The 27,116-nt window shown below is 48.5% G+C and overlaps 1 protein-coding gene across 3 annotated transcripts in view; it reads left to right on the top strand.

Moving 5' to 3' along the window:
* The window catches only part of BCOR (BCL6 corepressor), a 58,638-nt gene extending 40,124 nt beyond the window's left edge, over nt 1-18,514 (top strand). For all 3 annotated transcript variants that reach the window (XM_066545485.1, XM_066545484.1, XM_066545486.1), the window contains 7 exons: nt 680-1,008; nt 1,339-1,608; nt 7,564-7,730; nt 14,487-14,632; nt 15,771-15,848; nt 16,059-16,209; nt 17,388-18,514. In XM_066545485.1, the coding sequence (XP_066401582.1) occupies nt 680-1,008; nt 1,339-1,608; nt 7,564-7,730; nt 14,487-14,632; nt 15,771-15,848; nt 16,059-16,209; nt 17,388-17,682 (1,436 nt within the window). In that variant the 3' untranslated portion in view covers nt 17,683-18,514. The remainder of the gene's footprint in view (nt 1-679; nt 1,009-1,338; nt 1,609-7,563; nt 7,731-14,486; nt 14,633-15,770; nt 15,849-16,058; nt 16,210-17,387) is intronic.
* The last annotated feature ends 8,602 nt before the right edge of the window (nt 18,515-27,116 follow it).

The following is a 27,116-nucleotide window of genomic DNA, read 5'->3' as shown; positions in this document are numbered from 1 at the left end:
CTGCAAAATCTCTGTGCTTTCTGATGGAGAGCTTGCACAGAGCTTCTCTAGGAACAGCTCCTTCAGTAGTCTTTCTTCTCTTGGCTTGTTTTAGAAGTCAAAATGCTGCTGAGAAGGTGTTCCCTGTCTTGGGACTAAGCTCAACATTTTCACGTCTCTCAAAACATCACTTCCATGATGCAAAACCAGCACACTGTCCCAATAAATCTGATGCATGCTCCCCCCTTTCTTCCTGTCCCCTCTTCCCTCACCATCCCTGTGTCTGCACTGAGACAAGCCGGGCTGGGCCCAGGCTGCTGGAGGAGTTGGTTCCCCTTCAGATCAGGCAGTCCTAGGTTAGGAGGTGAGTTTTTCCCTGCAGCTGTTCCACTCTGCCCGTGGTGGCCGGGCTGTGGCACTGCCAAGCTGGCCTGGCACGCATCCCCACGGCCCTGGCACTGCCCAGCACCTGCATGGGGCATTTCATTGAGGGATTTTTATTAGAGCCCGATAACCGCTAGCACAGCGTCAACGGGCGAGATGCTATTTACAGTTTGGATGTGGAAGGCTTAAAATATTAACGATTTGAAAATGTAATTGTAGATCTCTTAAGCAGTGGAGGAGCTTGTGTTAAGTGCTAGCAATGCGTTTTCCTTTTAACGCACCATGCGATGTGTAATGCCTTTCCCTTCCCGTTTAGGCTTGCCCGTATTCCCGGTGTCTCCGCACATGAAGAGCCTTTCATCCACCAATGCAAACAGCAAAAGGCAGGCTCAGCCAAGCTGTACTCCAGCCTCGAGGTTGGCTGCCAAACAGCAGAAAATTAAAGAAAGCCGGAAGACAGATGGGCTGTACACAGACGAAGAGGAGGATTTCCAACATGCATCTCTGATGCAGAAATACAGCGAGTGTGAGAAGCCATCAGGGAAACGTCAGTGTAAAACAAAACACTTGGCACTGCAGGAGAGGAGAAGGAGGTCATCTCTGACAGGGGATGACACCACAGATATCGAAAATGCTGAAGATAAGGTATCTTTATTTAGACTTAATTGTCCACCAGCCTCTGAGAAAGCAGAGCCAGCTTGCTTAAAACTAACGCACTGTCGTGCATGCAGGGTAGCGGGGATTGCGTTCGGATTTGTCTGTGGATGCTTTGCACATTTTGTGTTTGCTTTTCTTAACCTTAGTTGAAGGCACTGTTACAAGGGTGAAGCATTTTGTGTTTAAAAGCTGTAGCGGGTCTTCCTTTAAAAATTAAATACCAGTAGAAAAGTCTTAATTCCTCACTGCCAAAGCACAGTCCCATCACAGTACTGTGCAAACAAAGATAAAAAACCCCTGCCATCACGGTTTTGACAGGTAACGGTAACGAGGAAAGTCAGGAAGCGACCGGAGCCGAGTTCAGACTGCGACTCCTCGCCGGCCAAGCTGTTCGAGCAGAAGGTGTACGAGCGGCTGCCGCAGGCGCCCGCGCTGCTCCCGCTCCCGCAGCCCCCGCAGCTGCCCCTGGCCAGCCCCAGCCCGGAGAGCACCCCCAGCCGGCCCATGCCCCCCGAGGCACGGCGCCTCATCGTCAACAAGAACGCGGGGGAGACGCTGCTGCAGCGGGCGGCACGCCTGGGCTATGAGGTAAGGCTCCCCCCGCGCCCCCTGGGATGGGCTTTTCTTTTTGATTCCAAAAGTTAGCAGATTTCGGTTGGGTCGCTGAAAGTTGTAGCCCCCGTTCCCCTGTTGCTTTCCCTTCTCTGGTGTGGGGGTTTGGAGGCAGGTTGCTGTGGGAATGACTCCCCACCGCTGCTGGGTCAGCTGGCAGGGATACAGGGTGAGCAACATCTCGAGGGAATGAGCAAAGGGTAAAGTTTTATTGGTAACCCTCACTTCCCTTTAGATATAAACCATCTGCAAACAGAACGAATGTCTTTTTTTTTTTTTCCTTTCTTTTTTCCTCCCAAGTAATCTTTATGGTGATCTTTAATGAGCTGTATGTTTTCTGCTTTTGTTGTTTGTGAAGAGCTTGTAGTTTAGGAGAAGGGTTTTATTTTTGTTCTTCTCTCCAAGGAGTATCTGGTATGTGACACAGGATGTAGCGCTTAGAGTGTCCTCTTGCATGATCAGACACATCATAGGAGCACTCTGCATGCTTTATACTCGGCGTCTGGAGCTGCTTGGTGTAGCTGGAACAATGTTGTCTAATGAAAGGGCCCCCCTGTTGCTACAAAAATCAGAAACTGATGAATCCCTTAGCTCGGCCGTTTTGAAGCGCGCTTTTATTGGGGAAATGTGGGCATGTAGGTATGAGCGTCGTTGCTGCTCGGTTTCAGATCTGTGCAGAGGTGTTTCATTGCAGAGAGCAAATGCTGCCCTTGGCATGGCTGCAGGGTTTGCTGTGCTGCTGAGGGGGCTGCCTGGACCTTGGAGCTGGGCTTGAGCCCCATGAGGAAAGGTGGCATCAGCCCAGGTCCAGGTGGGGCCTGCGCAGCCTTGGGGATTTGCTGAAACCTTGAGATGCCCTTTGTATAGCTGGAGAGAGCTTTGTGTGGAGCAAGGCCTTGTCCAGCTCTGGAAAGTAGGGTTTATTGGGAAGGTTTTGTTTACCTTAGACAAAGGCTTCTTCTAACCCAGGGCACTTCAGCTCTGGCTGGGAGAGGTGGTTGTTACAACACTGCTGTGGAATTCTCCGTAATTTAAATGGTTTCATTTTCTGTGGGTCCAAAATCAAAATGTGCTGTAGCATGTGCTCCAAGCTATCAGTGTGTATTTTCTTCCTGCATGGGGTCTGCCAGGGTGAGCATGCTTGAGCACTTGGCTTTCTGTGGCCAGCACCTCTGCTGAGCACAGCTCAATGGGAGCAGCTCCCAAACTTAGTGAGGGGCTGATGTCCTGCTCAAGCAGGGTCCCAGGGCTCTCCATTTGCTCTGATAGCAGGAGCTCTCTGCTATCAAATTGGCTGGTTGCAGAAAGCTGGGGATACCCAGGCTCACCAAGGTATCATTGTGAGTAACATTGTGTACCACCATGCCTTCCCATTATCAGCTGATTGAGGATTTTCATTTTCTGGCTTAAATTCACCCAAAAGTTCAAGGGAACACCATGTTTTTAATAGACTTAAATATTCAACTTGTTTGGTTTGATTGTTCAGGTGGTGTTGACCATAGAGCAGTTGGTTGTGTTGTTGTTGGAATGCGGGGCAGGGAATGAAGACCACTCCATGCACCCAAACTGCTGCCAGGATCTGATGTTGTCTGTGTTTTCTGCGGCTCAGTGGTGGATGTCTGTGTCACCCTGTTGGAGCTATGTTTGGCCCATGGTGAGCTGTGATAGTTGGATCATCCATGGAAGCTCCATAGCTGAGGGGTTTTTCTTAATTGTGATGGCACTAATGCAATTACTAGAACGTTGAATTTCCTCTGTCTGCACAAAGAATGAGAATGGTCAAGAAGTAAGAAATTCCTCTATGTAAAAAAAGAAGAAAAATCTGATGAGTCAAGGTAACGTGCTGGTCAGTGACCTGTGGCAAGTACACAGGTCACTTTTCTGCCACCCCTGTTAGCAGGGCAGCAAGCTCTGGTGGGCACGTGGGGCTTCCCTGGCTGCTGTGATGGCACAGCCCTTTGCCAGCTCCGTGGCAGGGGAGGCAGATGAGTTTGCATCATCAGGGCACAGCGTGCAGAGGGAGCTGAGTGCTGATTCAGGACTGGGAGCTGGAAGCGGCTGGCACCGCAGGGCACCACGGAGCCCTGGCAGGAATGCTGCGCTGCCCTGAGACCGGATGAGCTCGTGCCTGCCCTTGGCAGCCTGCCTGCCTTTGCAGCAGGGATGCCCTGAGGCTGTGCAGAGATCCCACTCCAAAGCCTTCAGCACGCAGAGGTGCTGGCAGGCTGTGTGTATCACTGCTGGAGCCGTGGGGAGCCCGAGTGCTGCGAGGCCATGAGCTGTGTCCTGCTGTCAGTGCCAGTGCCGTGTCCTGCTGTCCTAGTGCCGATGTGCCCCAGGTCACTGCAGGAAGCAGGGCACGAGCAGACACGATTTTGTGTGTAAAGCTGACCCGAGTGTGAAATGTCGAAGGAGAAGTGTGGCTCCTGTCTGGTCACATAAATTGCAGGGCTGCAGCCTGCAAGGCTGCTTAAAGACAGAGCAGCAAATGGTCTTCAGCCCTGGAAATCCCTGCTAAAGCTGGTGGGAAGCTTTGCCTTTCCTTTCCTAAGCTTCTGCGCCAGGCCATGCCTCAGCAGGATGTTACCAACTCATCCCAATGTATGGCCGCTCTCGAATCCCTTCTGTTTTCCCCCATTTGAAACAAATGACTTGAGATAATGGTAGTCTTAAAACTGTAATTTACTTTTTGTAAAGAGGGAATTACAGGGAGTGTAGAGTCTTTTTGGGAAAAAAATGACAAAAGGCTTGTGTAATGAATTTGATGTGAGAGGAAACACTGGCTATCTTTCTGCCTCATGTTGCTTTTTGGTGTGTGTCTGGATTTGCTGGTTTTGGCTGGGGTAGGGTTAATTTTCTTCTCAGTGTGGCTGGTATGGGGCAGTGTTTTGGATTTGTGCTGAACACAGTGATGATACTATAGGGATGTTTTTGTTACTGCTGAGCAGGGTTTACACAGAACCAAGGCCTTTTCTGTTTTTCCTGCTGCCACACGGGTGAGGAGCCTGGTGTGCATGGGAGGCTGGGAGGAGACACAGCCAGGACAGGTGACCCAAACTGACCAAAGGGATATTCCAGACCCTGGGACATCATGGATCAGAGTGTAAAGTTGGGGGAGAAGGGGAGGAACATTTGGAGTGATGTTGTTTGTCTCCCCAAGTCACTGATAAGTGGGGATGGGGCCCTGCTCTCCTGGAGATGGCTGAACACCTGCCCAGCCATGGGAAGCAGTGAATGAATTCCTTGTTTTGCTTTGCTGGTGTGCATGGCTTTTGCTTTCCCTATTAAACTGTCTTTATCCCAGTCCATGAGTTTTCCACCTTTGACCCTTGTGCTTCTCTGATTCTCACCCTGGTCCTGCTGCTGGGGGAGTGAGTGAGAGTGAGTGAGTGAGTGAGAGTGAGTGAGTGAGTGAGTGAGTGAGTGAGTGAGTGAGTGAGTGAGTGAGTGAGTGAGTGAGTGAGTGAGTGAGGCTGCCTGGGGCTTGGCTGCTGGCTGGGCTGAAACCACCACAGTGGACTTGGAAAGTTCCCTGTCGGTTTGTTATTAAATCCTTCCTGGGAAGGCAGAGAAATCAGCAAAGTGAGTGGTGTGTGATAGGGCATTTAAACAGAGGTGAAGGCAGGGCTTACCCAGTGTCACTGCCACAGGAGCAGGAGCTCCAGAGCCCCATCCTGCCCCTGCACAGCTCCTGCAGGGCTCCTGCACCCTGCTCAGGAATGGACACCACCTCAGGGGTTTGGTGTGATGCTGGGGGGAATGTTAAGGCTCAGCATATAATACCTGACCCAAGGGCTGTGTTTTGAGGCTGGATGTGGGAGAATAGTGCTTCTTGGGGCCTGGGGGATGCTGAGCTCTTCCCCTGGAGAAGGAGTAAATAAGAAGAGCAGCTCATTGCATGTGAGGATGGACCATGCGTATGTGCATACTTTGACGTGGCTCTTTGCAGTTTGGCTAAGAAACTGCAAGAAGCAGAGGTGGAAGTGTCTGGTTATGTTCTAGTTTGACTCTTTGGATTAACTGTGAGTGATTTTCAGAATGCTGATTTAAATAGAGCAGCTGAACAGACATTAAATTGCCCTGTGGCATTCTCACAGACTTCCCCAGACCTTAGCAAGAAATGCTTGTGAAACCAAAAGTGTGTTTGTGGCACCACACGTTCCTGTATTTGGCAATGGTGGCCAATTTTTTTTTGTAGATTGAATAAATCATGTTAAAAAAAGTTAATGAGGCATTTAATTAATTAACAATGTAGAGTTTTATGGTCTTTATGGTTACATTTTGTGGTTAATGACATTCTTCTTATAGCCTCTTAACACAGAATTGCCCGACAAAATTAGCTTTTTTTGTCCAGTAGTAGGTATTCCACCCTAGGACGAGTCTTTCCTTTCTACAAAAATAGATGAAACATCTTTTATTTTGAGTTGCAAAGTCTATTTTAAATGGTGACTGCATCCTAAAAGTGGCACTGAGTACAGCAGCTGCTTCTGCTACCTATATCCATCTGCTAATTTGCCTGGCAGGGTGGTCTGCTTTGAAGGAAAATTCATACCTCCAGAGTATAATTTTGCACAGCCTTTTCTTATGGGCTTGGCCATGTGCAGGGTAAAGAGCCATCCGTTCTGGAGTGATTTTTGGCCCTTGGGCTGACTAGCAGGAGCGTTCAGAGGCCCTGTTTGGTGAGAGGTGGGCCTGTGGGGGTCCTGTGGGTGCACTGGGGTGGGTGGGTGCATCCCCCGTGGCATTGGAGGGGATGCTCTGGAGCCTGGGACAGGCAGCTCATTAGCTCTCAGCTCTAGCCTGGCTGGTGAGGGCCTGCTAAAAGAGCAGCTTCATGCTGTATCCTGGATACCAGCTCTTGAGTCAGGTGTACCCAGAGAACAGATTATTGCGGGCTTTCCGGTTTATTTTGAAACGGGAAGAATAAATGCGCTGCGCCCGACGTTGTTTTATTCTCCTGCTTTGGCAAAACAAGCACTCGCCCCCTCCGTGCCGTTTCTGGCTTTGCGGGGATGTCACTCAAATGCAAAATTAATGGTTAACCACTAATCTGGGAACGTGGAGGCTATTTTATGCATTGAACATCTCTCAGAAATGTGTTTTGTTTTGTTTTGCCTTCTTTTGCATCCGGCACGAGTCGAGGAAGACTCGCACCATCCCAAATTTTCGGTTGAGTGATGGAGCAGTTATTGTTCCAAGGCTGCAGGGCAGTGCAGAGCTGAGCCTGGCCCAGGCTCTGGAGCGTGGTGGATTTGACTGCAAGATGAATTGTGTTAAATTCACACGGCTTCCTGCGGCGCCGGGCTCCTCAGTGGGACCCGGTGCCTGCCTTTACTTCTGCCTGCAGAAAACCAGGGTGGGTGAAAATGGGATTTCCCCAATCTCGATAGAGGCTGGCTGGTTTTTGTTTGCTGATAGCAAACCATCCTTTGTGTGTCTTAAATGTGTTTTGTTTCGGGTCATGCACTTTTTCTTTTAAAACCAAACTGACGTTGGCCGTGCTGCTGTTGCACTCGCAGAATTTTCTGTTTAAAAAATGCAGATGTAAGAGTAACAACCTTCTCACTAGATTTATGTGTACAAGTTCTCAGAAGTGGAACACTGTGAGTTTTGTCTGTGAAATTTTTGTGTTCTCCTTCTGTGACAGCTCCTGATGTTGGGGGTTACAGGGTCCTGCAAGGCATGGAGCTCTCAGTGTCACTTTGCCCAAATTAGTCTGCTCAGGGAAGTCTCTGCTGTGTTTCCTGAACAGACAGGACTGTCAGCAGCTCCCCCTTTTATTTTCCTTTTGACTGACCCATCTCGTAGATGGTAACTTAGCATATCATAGAGATTTTGACTTTAGCCTTTTCCCCCCTCAAGCAGAGAAATCCGCGCGTTTACCCAGCGAGAAATAACTCGATGTTCGTCCGTTTTCCTTGCTGTTTGCAGGAAGTGGTTCTGTATTGTTTGGAGAACAAGGCGTGTGACGTGAACCACCGTGACAACGCGGGTTACTGTGCCCTGCACGAGGCCTGTGCCCGGGGCTGGCTGAGCATCGTGCGGCACCTCCTCGAGTACGGCGCGGACGTCAACTGCAGCGCCCAGGATGGAACCAGGTGAGCAGCACCCCCTGGCCTCTCTGTGCCTCCCTCCCCTCTGTGCCTGTGCTCTGTGCTCCCCTGGTGCTGCCTCCCCAGCCAAGCAGGGCACACACTCGGCCTTGCTGCTGGTCCTTGGGCAGGGCCGCGCGGGGCTCCGTGACCTCAGCGGTGGGGACTCGCTTCTGTTGTGGCTCGAGTTCAGGGTAATTTCTCTTCGATTCTGGGAATTTTAATAAGCTGTGCTTTGGTCGGTTGTTGTTAGTCGGTGGAATTGCCAGCTGCAGGGTAGGAAGGAGTGATACTTGAGCTGCAGCCCTGCTCCTGTGCCCTCCAGGTCCTTAGAGCTGTGCCAAAAGAGTGGAGTTAGCCTTGTTAGCAGGGTTACTTTGGAGAGCACTTGGGGCTTTTATGGCCATCGGGTGTGCGAGTCCTGTATGTTCTGTATAAAAATGTTGTTTGCTGAACTGTTCAACTATCTGCTCATTTGATATTTTGGATTTACGGGTTTTTTTTTTAATTTTTTTAATCCCGAATTAGCCTTTTTTTAGTTTCCTTTAGAGAATAGTAGGGGTGCTTAGTTCCTGTGCTGGCAGAATAGATAGTGAGCTTTTCTTTTTAGCTTTGTGGAGAAAAAAAAAATGCTGCTCTGGACCTTTTTGTAAGCTTCTTGTGTATCTCCTAAAGCACCTCTTTGACCACCTCTGCGAGGCTGACCTTGGGGTAACTTGTCCTGAGCATATGCAGAGCTGTTATTCAGTCTGTGCATTTTGGGGACAGGTCTTTGTATTCTGCGAATCTCCTGCAGCTTGTTATCTTAAATGGTTTATCGCCTTCCCTATCACCATCCAAATAGCCAGGGAGGTAAAATTAGCGTAACTAAGAGCCTGCTTCTTTTGTTTTTAAGCTCTTTATTTATTAACTTGAGAAGGGAGGAGTCAGGAAAACAAAAAGAGGTCTGGTTAGGATGGTCCATTAAAAGTTCATGATGGTCCATTGTTCCCGGCCCATCACCAGCCCATCACAGCCCAAAGGAAAGCTTTTTGGAGAAACATTAAAACCCCGACTGGATTGTCAGATTCCTCCTCTGTCGCCCACGTCTTTGTAAAGAGTTCTGAGCTTTCCAGGCTGACAAACAGCCTCGCATTTTCTGCTGCCTTCAGCTTTAATATGTGACCTGTGCAACAGCGGTGAGTTACCGTAAAAAGAACCCTAAATTATTTTTGTCTCACTCGCTGGAATAACCTATATAGAAAATTATCCCTGGGAAGCGTCTGAGCAGTCTTAATCACCCGCCAGTTCAGAATCCACCTTTGATTTCTAGTCACAGACGGAGCTGATTTTCAAGAAAGAAACTTGGCCAGTGTACCCTGAAAAGTTGTTCTTGGGAAAATGGATTTTAGAAATGAACATAATGATGATCTGATCATAGATGGTAATGTCAGAACTCAGCGTGCTGTTGCCTCTCTTTTCTGAGGGCAGACTTACTTTTCATTTGGAAAGCTGCCCAACAGACAGCAAGAATCCAAAACACAGCTAATACACAGAGGAAAGATGGTCTGAGTTGGGCAGGACAGAGAGCAGAAGTTTGTGTAAGGAACTTTGGATCTGTGTAATGCGTTGCCTTTTGGCAGGGTCAGACTTCTCTGTCTCTGTAGAGTAAGTCAGGACATTTCTTCAGACAAGTCCCATTTCTCTCTTGAAGGTTTTTCTCCTTGAACTTTTAGGAGGAAAGATGACTTCCTCAGCTGTGTTGCTTTTAAAATTAAAATCCAGAACATGTTCAACACTTAGAAATACAGTAAAGTCTTAAAAATAACGACAAAATCCCCCTAAACAAACCCCAAAAAAGAGCACTGTCAGAGACTTGTCCTTCTCCCCTGCTTTTTTAATGACTCTGAATTGGCTTTTTATTTTCCCCTCTGCCACCTCACTTATCCTGAAGTACTTTTGGTGGTGCTGTGGAAGTTCTCAAGCCTGCAGACAGTGGCAGTGGATGTGTGTGGTTCTGTTCAGCCTGTTTTAATGTAAAGCAGCACAGAGGAGTGATGTAACTGCGATGGATGCAGCTGCATGTGCTGAGCGAGCACAGCTGTGCTGGGGAGGCAGCCTGGGGGCTCACCTGGAGCCCTGGGCTCTGCTCCTTGCTGCCTCTGCCCTCGGCTTTTTCGAGGACACCCTGAAAAGTTGTGGCTGGTGAGGGTATGGGTTTGGTCTGTGCAGGGTGTCGGTGTGAACGTGGAGGATGCAGGAAAGTTCTGTGAAGTCTGTGCCTCTCTGAGATGCTGCGGGTGCTCTGATCATCGTGCTGGCTCTGTGTGTGTGTTTTGGGATGAGGCAGGTATCCAGTCTCTGCTTCCTCGTGGTATGAGACATCTCGGTGAAGCCAGAAACAAACGAAGCACCAGTCTGGTGTAGGGGCAGTGAGGAGACAATGCTTGGGAATGGTGCGGCCCTTCCCTTCATTCACCCCAGCTCGGCACAGGGTGTCCCTCTCTGCCCTATTCACGGCACATCTGGCCAGGCTAAATGTGGTAGGTCTTGGATGTTTTTCCCCTTAAACTCTATGCTGATGGACCACATGCAGTGCCTGCAGCCCCTGAATACACAAGCACTCTGCTGCTCAATTAGTGCCTAATCAAAGATTATTGTAGAACCCGGAGATCTTTAAGACCTGTCTCCGAGGTGCTGCAGTCACTAAGGGCTCTTAATCGTCTTACCTATAAATAATAATAGACCGTGCTTAAGAGGTGAGAGCTTCCCTTCCCCGACAGGACCCCAGTAAGTGCAGTAGCTCCACTAGGGGTGTTGGGACTGACATTAGCAAGGCTGTTTGCCGCCTGTATTTGGCCTTATCTCGCTGTTCTCCTCTTACCTCTGCAGCACGCCCTAGCTGAGCCCTTGCCATTTTGGAAACAAAGCCACATGCCAAAAATACAGACATCCCCTGCCTGTTAGCGAGGGCTCCACGTTGCTTCAGAGTTCTCTGGCTAGATCCTCTCTCTGCAGCCAGTTTTGCTATATCCTTCCCGCTGGCAGCTGATGAGCTCAGCCTTTTTTTTATTTTTTTTTTCCCTGCGAGGACCATGCCAAGATGGCTCTCTTCCTGTGTCCTTTCAGCTGGTCTTGGCACAGCCATACCATCCAGCAGCTAATTGCGTTCAAGGAGAGGCAGCCCAGCCTGCCCTCCTGCCACTCCTGCCCTGCCCCTTCCGTGGGGCAGCCTTGCGTAACAGAGCGGGTGGGAATGCAAACAAAACGCCAAAATATGGCATTGCTCCCTGCTACTGCAGTGGGGAGAGCTCTGGTGGTGCCTGAGAGGCTGAGAGCAAACCCTGACTGGTCTAAATAGTTTATAATTTTGGTGGTGGAATGATAAACCCCCAGTGAAATGTTTTCCTAACTCTAGTGGAAGTAAAAATAGTAGGAAGGATTCGGCGGTACACAAGAGAGGGTTTGAGATGTGTGTCTTCTGTAGGATATTGCAGCTCTCGAATGTCCCCAGCTCCTTCTGGGGCCTTTTGAAGGGTTTGTTTTAGAAACGAGCTGTGCTACATTAACTGTACCATTAGGGATAGAGAGTGTTTATTTCCACGATGCTCAGGGTGGAAGAGATTGTATGGCACAGCAGCCCAGGAGAGGACTCCCAGGGATCTTCTTTTATTTTCACATCTGAAAAAGTTGCCTATTCCAGTAGTTGCTCTTGCATCCTACAAAGAGGATGGTTAAACTCTGCCAAGACTGAAGAATACTCCCTCCTCTGCTGGCTCTGCTGGGAGAAGCAAACAAATAGCTGTGCCTTTGCATGGTCTCGCTCGTCAGCTTGCCAAGAAGCTGTTCTAGCCAGTAAAAGAGTCTGTCGGTGCTCTGTTTTGGCCTTTTCTCCCTTAACTTATCTATGGGGAATCTCCTTCCCCGCCCACCCCCCCCCCCCATCCCCGCCAGTGTTTTCTTTGCTTCCTTCTATTTATTGTTCTTCCTCCTTCCGCACTGCCTTACTACGCCTTTCCTTCCCCATGCCTCTATAAATTCCCTCTCATGCCCAGGCAGCCTCCCTGTGTAGTCTGAGATGACGAATCTGGTTCTGCCTGCCCCTCTGCCTGCCCTACTGCCTGTGTCTGCAGCCCCACGTTGGGCTTGGTGACCTGCAAGGAGGCAGAAGGTGGTTCCATCACAGGGTTACAGCCCATGTGCTGCAGTTTTTCCTTCCTGGGGAATGCCCAGGCACCCTTTAATAAACTCGTCTGAGTGTCGTTAAATCAATTGGAACACTGGGCAGTGATTTAGATGCTGTTTTTAATAAGTTAAGGGATCATCTTGAATTCATTACTGCTTCAAAAGCCACTTAGGTAAGTCAGTTAAAAAAAAAAAAACCCAAAAGCAAACAAGAAAACCCACAAACCAATAATCCCACAACACTCCTCAACCCTCTCCCCAAACCAGAAAATCGTAATTCTGAAATAAAATTTTAAAAGAGTTGAAAATTAAAGACTCCAGCGAAGCAAGGGAGTGGGGGAGAAAGAGCATTGCCAGCACTTGGCAACAGCCTCTGATCTGCTCCTGGTGCCTGATGCCAGACTTTCAGCCAGGGATGCTTCATGCCCAGTGGGGGACAGGAGGGTTTGCAGCAGGGCTGACCTTTCCTGCTGTAGATGCTCAGAGTGCCATGACCCAGCAGCTCAGGCCTCAGATGCTCGCTGACAGCAAGAAACACTCGATACTTCTGCAGCCCCCGTGTCAGAACCTCTGTGATTTGTTGCCTCCTGCTTGGTGTCACCTGGGATGTGACACTGGGATGTAGCACTGACCAGATCCTGGATGTGATGCTTGCCTGTGGGGAAGCACTGAGTCAGTAGGTGGAGGTGGGAGGGTGAGACTTGCAGGGGAATCCTGGGAATGTTGGCTCCTCCAGCACTGTCTGTCTCAAAGGCATCAGTTCAGTGTTATTTTAGAGGCATTCCCTCAGAAACTGATAAGGGATATCCTGATGCTTTGCCAGTGATCCCCATGGACCTCTCTGGTCTTAAAATGTGAAGGTGGCTTTCCAAAGAGTGGTGTGTTGGGCTTTGAAGGTGTCCACATGTTGTGCTCTCTGCTGCCAAGGGTCTGAGGACTGGCACAAGCTGGGCTGAGGACTGTGCTCAGCAGCTCGAGGACCACCTGCTTCTTCATCTGTTGGTGGCATGGGGTGTATGGGAGGCAGGCAGCATGGGATAAACCCTCTTTCCATAGGGAGCAAACCACCAGGTCCCCAAGTGCACCTCCTCAAGTCAGTGTATTGTGCACATGTCAAAAATGATATGACATGCAGCTTTCCAGCAAGATGGATGCAAGCAAGAACCCTTCACATGGAGCAGATGTTAGTCACCCTAAATCACTGTGGAAAGTATTTGGAGTAAATACATCTGGGACATCTTTCTGAGACTTACCAGAGTCACCCTCCTCCCTCTCCTACCACCAGTGCTGTGTGATAGATGGGAAAACGGTGGTGTGCCATCCTCTTCTGACTGATTTGATCCTCCCCTCCTCTGTCCTGAGCTTTCATGTGTGCCAGGTCATGTCAAAGCAGTGGTGACCTTGAGGGGACATTGCCCTGAGAGGCAGGAGTGGTGGGATGTGCCCTCCTGGCAGCAGGAGGGAGTTGAAGCCCTGGTTGTCGGCCGAGTGCTGCTTGGCAGATCCGGAGATGGAGCAGAGAGGTTCACTTGGCTGTGCTTCCAAACGACTTCCCCTGGTAACCTCACTGTGAAAGCTTTCCAGGAAGGCAGTGTGTGATCCTGGTGAAAGTCCTTCCTTGCCTTTTCATACGAGCTCCCTTGACAGCCTCGCTGGGGGCAGCAGTGCTGACAGCCCAAAGGAGGAGCAGCGTTGTGCTGAGTTGGACTGCCGCGATCACTGCCCATGCATTGGGCTCTGCTTTTAGTTCCCTGCTCTTGCTGTCTAAGGAAAAGATGGGATTTTAGCACATCTTCATTAGTCTGAAGGGTAATATGTTCTACTTCCAGACAACTCCCCGTTACGTATAATCAATTTTAAAGGCAGAAGTTAATGCGATTTATAATTAGCGATAAGGAATTCTGAACCTGGAATTGCAGGCCTGTGTATTAATGAATAATCCTTCTGAAGGCTCACAAAATCTATGTCGAGCTTGTATGGATTGCTCACGCCGCATGAAATGCTTTAATTTCTGGGTGGACTACAACTTAAAATAACATGTTTTTCTATTCTCTGATTAGAAGGGTTGAATTGTGCTGCAAATATATTTACAAGTACTGTTTAAAGAGGATGTTCTGCATGGAAGTTTAATTCCTAGCAAATTTTCATAACTTATTTCTGTGTACATAATTTAGGAGCTTCGGGTAACTGATTTCCCTGCTTGCCCAGAGGCAGGTTGAATGAGCCTTGCTCCAAACACGCTGTTATATGGCAGAGATTTGGAACGCTAGAGTGACTTGCAGCAAAATGATGTTTGTGAGGCTTCACACAAACTCCTGCTTTCTGTTACAGCACTGTAATTATTTTACTGTCCCTCCAAAATGTGTACAGCAAGGAGTAGACGTAACAGAAATATGTGCCCTGAGCAGTCTGACTGAAGACAAGAGGGGAGGGGGATGATGTGCAAGTAAAACCAACAAGATGATTGGCAGCTGTATTAATAGTGTTACTTTCTATAAATAGCTTTGATCTACAGTCAGAAGTTTCTCGTCAGAAATATTTGCATAAAACTGTTGAGTCAAAACGTAACTCTGTGCTTTTTATTTTATTTCACACCAGACCAATCCATGACGCGGTGGAAAACGACCACTTGGAAATTGTCCGCCTGTTACTGTCCTATGGTGCTGATCCAACACTTGCAACCTACTCTGGGAGGACCATCGTGAAAATGACCCACAGTGAGCTCATGGAGACCTTCCTCACAGGTCAGTGCCCACACTGCTTGGGGCTTTCTGGTCCTGGCACATGGGGGGCTTGTTCCCTGTCCCCCAAATCCCTCCTGCCTGGCAGGGGTGGCTTCGTGCCAAGGAGATGTGGGGTGGGCTGGGCTGCAGAGCTCCCTCTTTGCCTGCAAAAGCCCAGAGGTTGCAGCGGGGAAGCACAGCCATGCTTGGGGGCTCCATCTAATTGAAACTCTTAATAAGTCATAAGGATTATTGCACTGTCAGATTTGATAGGTGGGTAGGAGGTCAGTGGGCTGTTTCGGTGCCTTCAGTTTTCTGCTTGAAATGAAAATAAGAAACTTGCCAATTCAAATAGCTGTTTGTTAAACATACTCGTGTTTTCCCATGGTCTTGCTTTTTATCTTAGACTATTTGTGGTTTTGCCAGTTCTGCCTTGTTTTATATCTGAAATACTGTAAAAATATATTAAAGGCTTTAAACATATCCATGTTATAACATGGTTTTAGGGTTCTTTTTCCTTCTGGTTTTGGATGAAGACACTTGCATTCCCTAATAACTTACCTCTGAGCATGTTTGCAGTGTTCATAGTCCATGAGTTTAAGTATTCATCTGTTTACCTGTTTAAATGGTGCAGTACAGAAGGCACACAGGTGTTTCAGGACTCCAGTAAAGTCAAGTCCAGTATCTTTGACTTCCTAGCATCCTGGATCCCAGTATCTTTTCACCAATTCAGCTTGTAAATCTCCCAGATTATATCTGTAGAAAAGAACTACATCTTCTGAACATACCTGTGTAGAAAAACCTTTTTCATCTGTTCATTTGGGGCCACAGTTTCACCCTCAAGTTGGTGTCCAGAATAATTGTGAAGGCCAAAAAATGGAGTACACCCTATCTCCACAAAAATAAGATACTGCTCTCAGCATCTGAAGCTTAATGTTGGGTGTGTCCCTGTTAGCCCTTAGGTGATTATTTGATGTGGTGGGTCATTATTTGATGTGGGGGAATGGTGTATATATGCTGTTGTTTGCAGCATGTGTGCCAGGAGTACAGTGTGGGATTTTTTGATGGAAGGTGCTGAGGCTCTGTGACGTGCAGTCTCCTGACTTGCCAGCTTTTTGTTCTCATCAGTATGTTTTTGTTGTTGTTTTTTCCTCTCCAGAGTATTTAACTGACCTGCAAGGTCGAAGTGTTGATGACCCTGGTTTGTACTGGGATTTCTATGGCAGCTCTGTGTGCGGTGAGCAAATGTTGCCCTTTATTTCTTTGTATGCAGAGACTTTAAAAACATGGGGCACGTGGGGGTGGGGGCTGTTTTGTTCTTGTGGTGGAGGAAGCTGGGAAGGAAGCAAACTGATTTTGTTTACAGATCACGTTATTGGGGAAAAAAAGCAAGACCTGCAACAGCCTTTTCATTGCTGACTTAGCACCTTTATTCAATTTTATTTAGATCCAAAAGATGAGTCTGGATTTGATGTCTTGGCAAATCCTCCCGGCCCAGGTGATGAAGATGAAGATGGCTTCAGTGATGTGTTTGAATTTGAATTTTTGGATGAGCCTCCCTTACCGTGTTACAACATCCAAGTGTGTCTCTCTCAGGGGTAAGAACAAATACAGATTTTGGAGTAAAAACAGATGGGATGGTCTGCTTGGGCTGGTGGCAGTTTGTGTCGGTAGGGAAAAAGTGTTTGTGTTTATGTAACATAAATGAGAGATCAATACTGTAACTGCTGGTGGTTTTTTGGAAATAAACTAATAGGAGGTGAGAGGGGAAAAGGCTGATTTGCCAGGGCTGAGTTTTTACTGCCATATTCCAGAGCAGGACAAGTGATGTTTAAACACAAAAAGTCCTTTCCTCATCCCAGACAGGCATCTTGTTTATAACTTCCCAAAATAGAAGTGCTTCTAGCACTTACATTTGGGTATGATGTTTGTTTGTACGGTGTTAATTTTATTCAATGGGTTTTTCTGTTCTGGGACTGAGTGGACATGCTTTTGTGGATGACAAAATCACACCATTACTGCTTTTCTAGACTTTGTAGCAAAACTGGTTTAGAGCTCTGGATTGGAACAAGCAAATAAGTATCTTAGGGAAGATCCTGTGATACTTACTAATAAGCAAAGACCTGGAAAGTTGTGTTACCTATTATATTCAAGATATAAATTAGATTTGTTAGTGACCTGTTGTTTACCATTTGCACCAATTTTGATGACAGCTAGTTTTAAATATTGATCATGCAGGAGTGTGGGTTTTACTGTTTTTGTTACATGGGTGATGGATCTAACTTAATCCCCTGAAGTGGACAAGTACAAAGATTGAATTTTAAAACTGTGTTGTTTATCTGACAAAAAGCCAACTTACTGTTACTTCTATTTAATATTGGTCTCTCTGGAAGTCAGGGCTGCTGAATTTTGTGGTTGTAGCTATAAGCCATCTCCTTATTTGTGAAATAAAAGTTGGGTTCAGATGGGCTAACCCTCCGAGTAGGGGTGGCTGCTGGCCCACATGGGCACTGAGGAGCCCAGGTTTTATAGGTCCCAGTGCCCCTGCATCCTGGATCTTCCCTTCCCAAAGCTGCAGGTAGCAGTACTCTGAATAAACACACACACACACCTGCTCATGTGTTATTTTCAACACCTGGGCACCAGCCTTGCTTTCAGAGGGATTGTTTGTGGGCGTGGGATCGGGTAGGGTTTGTCACACAGAGATGTGGGGAAGAGTCAGGAGTCCTGTGACCCTAATGTCAGTTATTGGAGCCTTTCTCCTGTGCTCCCACAGACCACGGAACTGGCTCCTGCTCTCGGACGTGGTGAAGAGACTAAAGATGTCCTCACGCATCTTCCGCTGCAACTTCCCCAACCTGGAGGTCGTCACCATCACGGAGGCAGAGTTTTACAAACAGACTTCCCTCAGCCAGTTGTTCTCTTGTGCTACGGACCTTGAAGCTTTTAACCCAGAGAGCAAAGAGCTCTTGGACTTGGTGGAGTTCACAAGTGAGCTCAAGACTCTGCTGGGCTCTGAGCTCCACTGGTTGCACCCGCACGAGGAGCCTCCCTTCGACATCCTCTGGTGAACCATCAGCCCTTTAATGTACAGTGCTCTATACAGCTACATCTGTATGTATATGTGTTCAAATGAAATTGTTTCTGTAAAGAAAGGACACTATTAAATATGAAAATATCTTTCCTTTATATAAGAGATCTGAATTCCAGTTGGATGGATTTTGGAAGAATTTTTTTTTTAACTTCAATCAGTTTTTACAAAAAATTGTTATATAATGTTTCTTTAAATGCACACAGGCTTTGGGATAAGTTTGTTATTACTCTGAACACATTTTTTTTTTAAAAGAACACACCCACACACATTGACTTTGTTTCATGCAAAGCACTGATTACACAGAACATACTTTTTCTAGGTGATGTGATCAAAGTCGTGTGGCTTGTTTGGGAGATAGAATTTGGTAAGGCACTTGGTGATGTTATTTTCGTTTTTTTTGTTTACAGAATTACCTGCTTTGGCCAGGTAAGCACTATTGAATATAATTCAATAGTTTGTAATATAAATTAAACCATATCCATACACATCAACTAATTGTAAGAACTTTTATATCCTAATTTAAAAGCTGTGAAATTTAGTTTTCACACATCAAACCGGATTGTTTATATATGTTTAAACATTTTATGCTCTTTATTTAAAGAAGACTTTGAACTATTTTTTCTGTACCTTGTAAAATATTGAAAAACTAACATATGTTGAAGTTGCTTGAAACTGTACATAAACTAAATTTTCTGAATTGTGTGTTTATGTTTGAGATCTGTGTTTTAACTTTGTAAGTAAATCTTCTGCCTTTGTATTTATATTTTACAAAAATTTTCTTAAAGGCAATAAAACTGTTGAGAAATGAAGAGGCTAAAGTGACTCCCATTAACTCTGTGCCTGGTTTTGACATGAGCTTCATCTCATTAATGTTCATTAAAGGAGGGTGGAGTTTCCAAAGTGGGGCAGGGCTGGTAGAGGTGCAGGCAAGCAGCTGATGAAATCTGGGCTACAGTCTGTATTGGCTTTCTAAATTGCACGTTGCAAGAAAACATCAGGCTTGTGCTTTTGGTGGGACAAGGGTTTAAAAGTGGTGTTCACAATACTTTCTGCACCATCTTTTAAAGAACTGTGAATAGGTTCCATCATTTTCCCTCCTTTGACATCCTTTTAATTTCAATTGGCTGAATTCTCTTTTCAAGGAGTCTGCAGAGTGGAAGTTAATAGTACCAGGGGAAATGCTTTGGTTTTAATGTGGAGCATTAAACCTGTGAGCACATTTTGGGAGGATTTAAAGGGACAAGGACCAGAATGTCACTTCTGTGCACCTCTGGCACTTCCATCTACGAGCCTGGGCTCCCTGGGCTTGGGCAGACCTTCTCTGCCTTTCCCTTGTGGAAGGAAATTCTAGCTGTGAACTCAGACTCCTGAGTTTTAATTAGGGGCTGTTATTAAGAGTAGTATGACAGCCAGTTGCCACTGAGGTGTTTGTTTAAACTGCACTGCTCTTTTGATGGGGGCCAGCACACAAAGGATCTTGAGCAGAGCACCTGCTCAGTCTGGGAAAAGCATCTGGGAAGGAGTTTCTGCATTGTCCTGAAGGCTGACGGTAAGGGAGAACATTTCTGAAGGTGCCCTGGAGGGGAAGACTCAGGGCTGCTGCCTCTCAGGTGTGCTGAGTCTTTTGCCATACATTTGTGCTGTGTGGCTTTACAGTGGGGCTGTTCCTGTGGGTTAGGTGGTTTTGTAGCTGAGCCAAGAGGTGAGAGAAGGGTCCAAAAGCTGTCTGCTGCTGGATGCTGAAGTCTTATTTCTGCTCAGGACAGGGAATTTTTAGTCCTAACATGTCTGCTGACCTCCTTTTTTCCAGACTTGGGGTAAGGAGGACGATGGTCTCTCCTGCACAGGTTTTATGTGCACGCTGGATTTCCTTTTAGAGCAGTCTTCAGCTTTGTAAGGGACTGAAACACAGACACCCCTACTCTGCAGTGCCATCTGCTTGCACCCCCTGATTTTCCCAGAAAGAAGGGGGCCAGAAAATGAAAGGCAAGAAACAACACTAAAAGCAATTGTTACAGACACCTTTATCTGATCAGCTGTGTGATCCCAATGCTTGGATGGCTTGAGCTGGGTATAAATCAGCTTGGTGCCACTTCCCGGGGTGTGTGGCACACACCTCATTTCTCCCTGAGCCCCTCGGGCAAACAAAAGATTGTCACAGCTTCCTCTTTTGGCCAGCTCCTCCTCGAGGAATCCCGAGCACGAGCATCTCTGCTTAGTCAGCTTTCCCTGCCTCCACCGGGTACAGTTGGGATTTCTCCATGCTGGCTCCTGCCTGATGCTCAATACAGTAACAGCCTCATGCTGCTGTAATGTGTGTGTGAGCCTGCCCCAGGCGCCTGTGCTCTAAAAATAGGGCTGTGGCAGGGGACACCTGATCCCAGTGCTGTCCCTTGACATAACACAACCCTTTTATACTCTGGGATGTGCTTTTTTAAAGGGGCATCGCTGTGTGAGGGTTTAGAGAAGCAGGAGCCTGGCTTGGCTGCCTCTGTGCTGGGTGCTTTGGGAGAGGTTGTCACAGGTGTAATTTTGCAGGAGGCAAGCCTAGGGAGAATTATCTTGGGAGAGGAGAGATGGCAGTGTGCCAGCAGGGCATGAAGCACTGGCCACACTGGGACTGTCAGGGTCCTGCAGGGCACAGAGCTGGGGCTGTCAGGGTCCTGCAGGGCACAGAGCTGGGGCTGGGCGAGCTCCAGCCAGCGTGGGGGCTGTGTTCAGAGCTTCAGCTTCTGATCTCACACTGTTCTCCTTTAAAGCCCTTTCCTGTTCATCCTGCTTGGGCCAAACATGCTTGCTTCACACTGCTGGCTTTGGTCCAGGTTAATAAAAAAATAAGGAAATGGAAACGCAGCCTTTGGGGATGGTAAAACCCTGCTGATCCAGTTACTTGCCTTCTGCAAGGTGAAAGCGCAGTGTTGCTGCTGTTGGGGACAAAGCCAAGGTGTCTCCTTGAATTTCCCCTGCTTACCACTTGGATTTGCCCAGCTGGGAGTCTGTGCTGCCCTGTGGAGGTGTTGGACAAGCAGTGGTGCAATAGGGAAAACCCTATTTCCAGCCAGAGCAGGCAGATGAGCCTGGCTTCAAAGAGGTTCCTCTGTCAAACTTTCACTTGTTGCTGGCTGGGAAATCCCAGGGAATACCCAGTTCCAGGCTGGCTGCCTGGCAGGGAGGATAAGGGGGAGCCACAGCACAGGCAGTGCTGGGAGATGCTGCTGAGGACCAAAATATGGAACCCCTCCTTCGCCTTCCTGCCTTACCCGAGAGTTCTGCAGAGTGGGGTCAGCCCTGGGTGTTGCCTGTTTGGGTCATTTCTCCCTCCAGCCACTCTCCTCATTTCTTCTGCTTTGCAGGGGTGGCTGAGCTGGAGCCTTGTGCCAGAGAGGCAGTGAGTGGCAAGCAAGGGTCAGAGGAAGGGGAGATGTGGTGCCCAGGCACATGGCTCAGTGGTGGACTTGTCACTGCTGGGTTAACATTTGGTCCTGATGATCTTGGAGGTCTTTCCCAACCTTAATGATTCTATGGTTTTAGTTAGCAGGAGCAGAATGGAAATTATTTTAAAAACTACTCCCAGGAGCCAAGCTCACTTCATGAATCAAAAGAGTTTGAAGCTGACTCCTCCCTTAATTTCTGTGCTAAATAATGAAACTATAGAGGAGACCCATCATTTGAGCATTAATGTATCAGGGAGTGGTAAGTGCAGGCAGCTGCCATTCCCAGGCTCTGTGGGGATGCTGGTAAACATTCAGCATCATCAGCTTGCACAGGGAAAAGGCACACATTATTGCTTTAAACTTGCACAGACCCAGGGTAACTGGAAAAATAGCATTTTTTTCTGTTAAATTTTTTTTGCAGAACATATTTTTATTTCAGTATGAGGCCAGTGGTGGTAGGAGAGGGCTCAGCACCACCACACAAGGGAGAAGAGTTGAATGCCATAATTGTAAAGACACAGATATTTTCTCAGTGTGCTCATTCACCATTGCATTTCTGCTAGAAGGACAAGCAGAAGAAGGTGACAGGAACCCAAGTTTCACTTGGAGCGGTGGTCAGGGACAAACATCTCCAAAGAGATCTGAAGAAGATGAAGTTTTAAGCATCCCACCATGATGTCTACCTGCATCAGCCTTGCTAGTTCTGCATTTCACCCTTGCATGGGTTCCCCTGATGGCACAGTGCAGTGTGGTGGATCTTCAGGAGCAGCACTGCCTCCTGCCCTTGGGGTGAAGAGATCCATTGCTTGTTTCTGGTTTGCCAGTCCTGAAGAAAACCCCGTCCACGCCATGTGCACACTTTCCTCCAGCAGACTGACGTGACTGTTGATGGTTGCTCTCTTGAGCCAGGTAGGAACCACAAATCTGTCACTAAATAGATTTTCCTTTTGTTGTCACATTAATTTGCAACTCATTAATAGTGACAGCAGTGAGGTACTGCATGGATGCAGATTTGCATATTCATGGTTAACTTATTATTAAACAAATAAGATTTCCCTAGCTTAGGGAAAGTACCAGAGTAATGCCACATTGTGCATTATAACAGCCTGAATGTTTTATTTGCTTTTTAATATGTTAATAGATGCAAGGGGCGCTCTTTTTTCAAGTAAATATGCATCTACAAAATAACGTGTAATTTAAAATATCACAATTGTTTAAATAGTAATCTACTAACAAACCTGCCAATAATTGAGCACAAATACCTATTTAATATACAAATCAATTAGTCAATTCTAAATGCTGGCTTTGTTGCATGATGACCGTAACATAGGCAGCACCAGCAAGGCACAGCCAAGCACTCTGCTGGCGAGGTGACCCAGAGGTGGAGAGCTGATCCCATGTTTTATGGTTCATTACAGCCAAATTGGTTGGTTTTCAGTCACTTTTGTTTCTTCTCCCCAGAGGAGGGGTGGGAGAGAAAGAAGACTGAGCTGGCTGTGGTGCCCACTGCCACCCTCCCGTCCTGCTGGGCATGGCTGAGGAAAATGTGGCCATCTCAGGGACCTCCCTGCTCCCCCTTTTCTCTGCCAGCAGGCAGCCACCACCTGGTTGTACCACCTAGACACCAGCTTTGGGCCAGCCCTGATGAGGAGGAGGGCAGAGCCCTGTCCCCAGCATGTCCCCAGCAGACTCCCCTGGCGCCGTAGGTTTCTTCCCCTGTGCTGAAGGAACCGTGGTGAAAAGCCCTTGGAATTCAACAGGCACTCAAAACCTGCAGGTGAGAGGAATGGGAGGTGTGGAATGTGGGGCTGTCCTGCAGGCAAGTGTTTTAATTCATTTGCTGGTAACAGAGAAGGTCCTTTGCCCTCAAGCTAGCACAACTTATTTTTCTACTGGGCTATTCAAGACTATCCAGTATGCACAGCAACCCCCTCTTCAGATCCCTACTGCCACATCCACTTTTTCATTCCTTTCTGGCTCTTTTAAAAATTTGCAGGGTAGTGAGCATAATTACATGTGAGGAAACCAGCTGGTTATTGCAGTTCCCCTCAGTCCTGAAGTGAGGTTTATTCCTGACCTGACTTTCCAGAGTCCTTTGACGGTGTTGCCTAACCACAAAATGTGGTTCTTACCCCATTCTGCTGTTTCCTTGTGAGTCACAAGGCAGCCCCTGAACCAGTGGCCTGTGCTCCCAGCCTGCCCAGGCTCTGGAGCTCCTGTTCCTGGCTAATTGCAAAGGGTGCACGGCCCTGAAGAGGCGCAGATAAAACCAAGGATGCTGAAATGCAACCATCAGTCACCCCAAAGACTCCATCCCTGCAGGTGCAGAGCAGGGTGAGGCTGTCTTTAAAAGCTGTGTACAGCAAGCTCAGAATGCCCTTCTCCAACAGGGGATAATTTCATTTTCTGATGTGGGATTTGCTTTTATCTTCATCTGCTGGCTCGGGTCTTTCCTTGGCACAGTGAGGAGTGCCAGTGGGACTGCAGCCCAATTTCCACTGCTCTGGGGCTGAGGCTTTTCCACACACTGAGCATGTAGAGGGTTAGGCAACACATGTGGCAGATGCTCATGATGTCAGAGACAGTGTTTAGTATTTGTAGCTGTCGAAATTTCAAGGAAAAGGCTACCTAATGAAAACCCTTTTCAAATATGCCATGAAACTCCTGTTTAAGCAAAGCCTTCGTGAAGGCAAGTCCTGACAGGCCTCCTGAAATGAAAAGGGCAGATTATTTAACAGCTGATCAACACTAATAACCCTTGGCAAATACAGAATGCAAATTCAGAGCTGGAGCTAACATGTGCCAAAGGGACTCTCCTGTGACAGCCTGGCCTGGCTGCTCTCAAAGTGCTGCTGGTAACCACAGAGCCCAGCCCTGGGAGTGGGGAGACCGGGGCTGCCACTGCCACGTGTCCTGCCCGTGGTCTGTGGTGCTTGTTGAGGAGAAGTTCCTCCAGCCCCACAGGAATTTAGTGGGCATTTGGTGTCTGACCACTCCGTGGGGCTGGGCTTGGGCTCCCTTGCTGAGCTGCTGGAGCTGATGGCATAAAGCACTGAGGGAAACAAGTAGTTTGAAGCTGGGTACTTGTCTCCCCACTTCAGGACATTTGTGGGTAAATATCACTTTTAAGTGTCTTTGTGACCTGCCAGTCTACACAAATGTAGTTCTTCTTTCTGAGTTGGGCCAGCCCATGGGCAGTTAAGCAAGGGATGGGGTTGGGTTTCCAGAGTGAGTTCATCCTTCTGCCCCCTAGCTCCATGTCATGAGGGTGGCTGGCTTTGTATCTGCCTGGCTGCCCTGCCCAACTCCGCTTCCCCAGCCCAGGGACCCTCTCTGTGCTGCCACTGGCTGCTGTGAGCATCTGGGGGTCTGAGTCACCTCCCTGCAGGGCCAGCTCAGCACATGGCAGTGCTTGGGAACGTCCCCACAGGGGCTGGGTGCACTCACTAACCCAGCAGATAGAGGCAGCAGCCCCTCAGGGTGGGATGGCACAGGGTGGGACACAACCCATCCCCCTGCAAGGGCAGGAGGCAGTGCTGCCTGGGTCTGGGAGCGGGGCAAGGGGTCAGGGAGAGCCAGGGAAGTGTTGCCCTTTTGGTGGCAGTGTGGCATTACCTTGGCTCAGAAAGCTGGGTAAGGCAGTGCCTCCCAAACCTGGATGCTGTGCCCATCCACCAGCTGGTGCTCCCAACACAGCCCTGAACAGCCTGGGGACCAAACCTGCCTGGTCCCCAAGGGGTTACCTCTCCTGAAATGGCTGCCATGCCCAAAGAGATGGAGTGCCTTTGAGTACTGCTGCTTTCAAAGGCTCAGGAGTGAGCTTGATTAGCAAAATCAACAAAGAGATGCAAATAGGCTGCAGCAGAAAGGTGCTTTGTGAGGCTGGGAGTCGGGCCTGGGCGGTGGGAAGCCCTGGAGAAGGGAGGGTGTGTTGCTGCCCAGAAAGCAGCAGCTCACACCAGCACAGGGCTCTGTGGACACAAAGCAGCGTCTCTGCCTTCAAGGTTATTTAAGAGTAAACAAGAGCAGCCAGGAGGGAAGGAACCCACGGCACTCCCAGGCTGTCCTGTGAGCACAGCAGATGGGGCACAGGCAGAGCAGGCTGGGGGAATCCAGAAAGTCTTTGCCCAGGCTTATTCTGCAGCTGCAGATCACCTCAAACACGGCCTCATGCTCAGCCCACGTTGAACTTGCCAGGGCTTCAAACACCCCACCAAGTTCCCGACAAGGTTAAAGCCTTTCCTGCTCAGTGTTTGCTTTGTGTGGTAACTCCTGGTGCTCCTCAGGCCCTCAGCTTTGCTTGAGAGGCAGAACAAGGTGAGTCAGCCCCATCCCTCACCCAGCCAGCGCTGAAGGACGAGGATGTGGGGGATTAGCAGAGCAGGTCTGCTCAGCACTGGGGCTGAATCACAGCGAGACAGCCCCAAGGACGGTCCCTCTTCTGCTGCCAGTGGCTCCCAAGTGCACAGGAATGCAGTGTCCCAGGCAGTCTGTTTGTGAAGGAGTGAGGGAGATTTTAAAACACACAACAGAGACTTCTGCAGGGCTTGGTCCTTTATAAAGTGAATTTATGTGACAGGTTTATTTCTTTATCAGGTATTTTTCTAACCCCATGACACTGAGAGACCTGATTTCCTGGTACAAATGTTAAAATGTAAACTCCCAGAGATGTGGCCTGTCACAAAACACCCTCACCCTGGTTTCTTGTTGAGTGTCCTGGTGTGACAGCAGGAGACCCCAGAGGTGCTGGATAATCCCCAGAGATGCTGGTTACATATAGTGTGATCACACCAGGAGAAGAGCCCCAGTAAGGGGACAGCAGACAGGTTTCTGGCCCATCCTGGCTGAGTGGCTGGTGGATTCAGGGGTTAAAAAAAGGCCCTTTGCAAGTGGTGCCTCCATCCAACAGGATGGAGAGATTAGAAACACCTAAAGCGCCTGAAGGTTTGCAGAACCACTGACTGATCAAATAAAAATATGTGAATCATAAATCAATGTAATTTAAAGCAGACTTATTTAGAAATTGAGATTGGGCACTGAGGGACTTATTCAAATCACTCTGGCTCGCCATTGGCCACCCCCTGCAACTCTGCGTGCTCTCTTGGGGTGGCTGAGGTGGGGCTGCAGATGTGCTGCCTCCCTTCTGAATCCCACCTGGGCAGGGAGCCGGGGAGGTGCCCAGGGGGGAGCAGGGACTCGGCTGCCTGCTCAGCCCCGGCCCTGCTGGCCAGCGCAGATGAGGGACAGACAGACAGACGGCAGCAGCAGCCTGTGCCGTGTGCTGCAGGGTGACAGGAGGCCCCAGCACAGCCCAGCGTGTCAGGGAGCACAGCCAGGCCCTGGTGAGTGCCTTCCCTCGCCCTCTTGGCCGAGCAGGCAGCTTTGGCCGTGCTCCTGCCAGCATTTACCAGCTCCCCTCCTCAGCATCTCCAGGGGTGTGCAGTGCCTGTGTGTGTGTGCAGGGGGTGCTGGCTGCTCCTTCCTGCTCCAGCTGTGCAGGAAATCCTATTACCTGACCCAGAGCAAGATCCAGGTTGGGGAAGGTTGGCTCTTGGCTCCCTGTTCCCATCAGGCTTGCACCCACCCCACAAACACATTAGTTTTCCTAAAAAGGCACCGGAGAGCTGGAACAGCAATACCACCGTGGCATTTATTAATTTTTTAGCATAGCTCTCCCCCCACCTCCACTGTGATTTGCATACCTGTTAATCCTCTCCCTGCTGCAGTAATTCTGTGAAGGATAGGGAAATGATTTCTGAGCAATAACTCCTTGACTCTGGAGCTGTGGAGCCCTGTGTGCCATGCTGATCAGAGCAGAGACTTCCCATGAGTGCAAGCAGGAGGTGTCACCTCCTAAGAGATGCACCTCACCTACAAGACCCAAGGAAAGCCATCCATCCTGATTCTGTGGATCCCAGCTCTGCCATTCCCAGGTGGCTCTGCCTCCAGGAAAGCCCCTGCCCTTGGTAATATTTTA

The sequence above is a fragment of the Molothrus aeneus genome, chromosome 2, assembly GCF_037042795.1.
Source record: "Molothrus aeneus isolate 106 chromosome 2, BPBGC_Maene_1.0, whole genome shotgun sequence".
NCBI classification, from domain to species: Eukaryota; Metazoa; Chordata; class Aves; order Passeriformes; family Icteridae; genus Molothrus; species Molothrus aeneus.
This window is presented reverse-complemented; position numbering and strand designations above follow the sequence as displayed.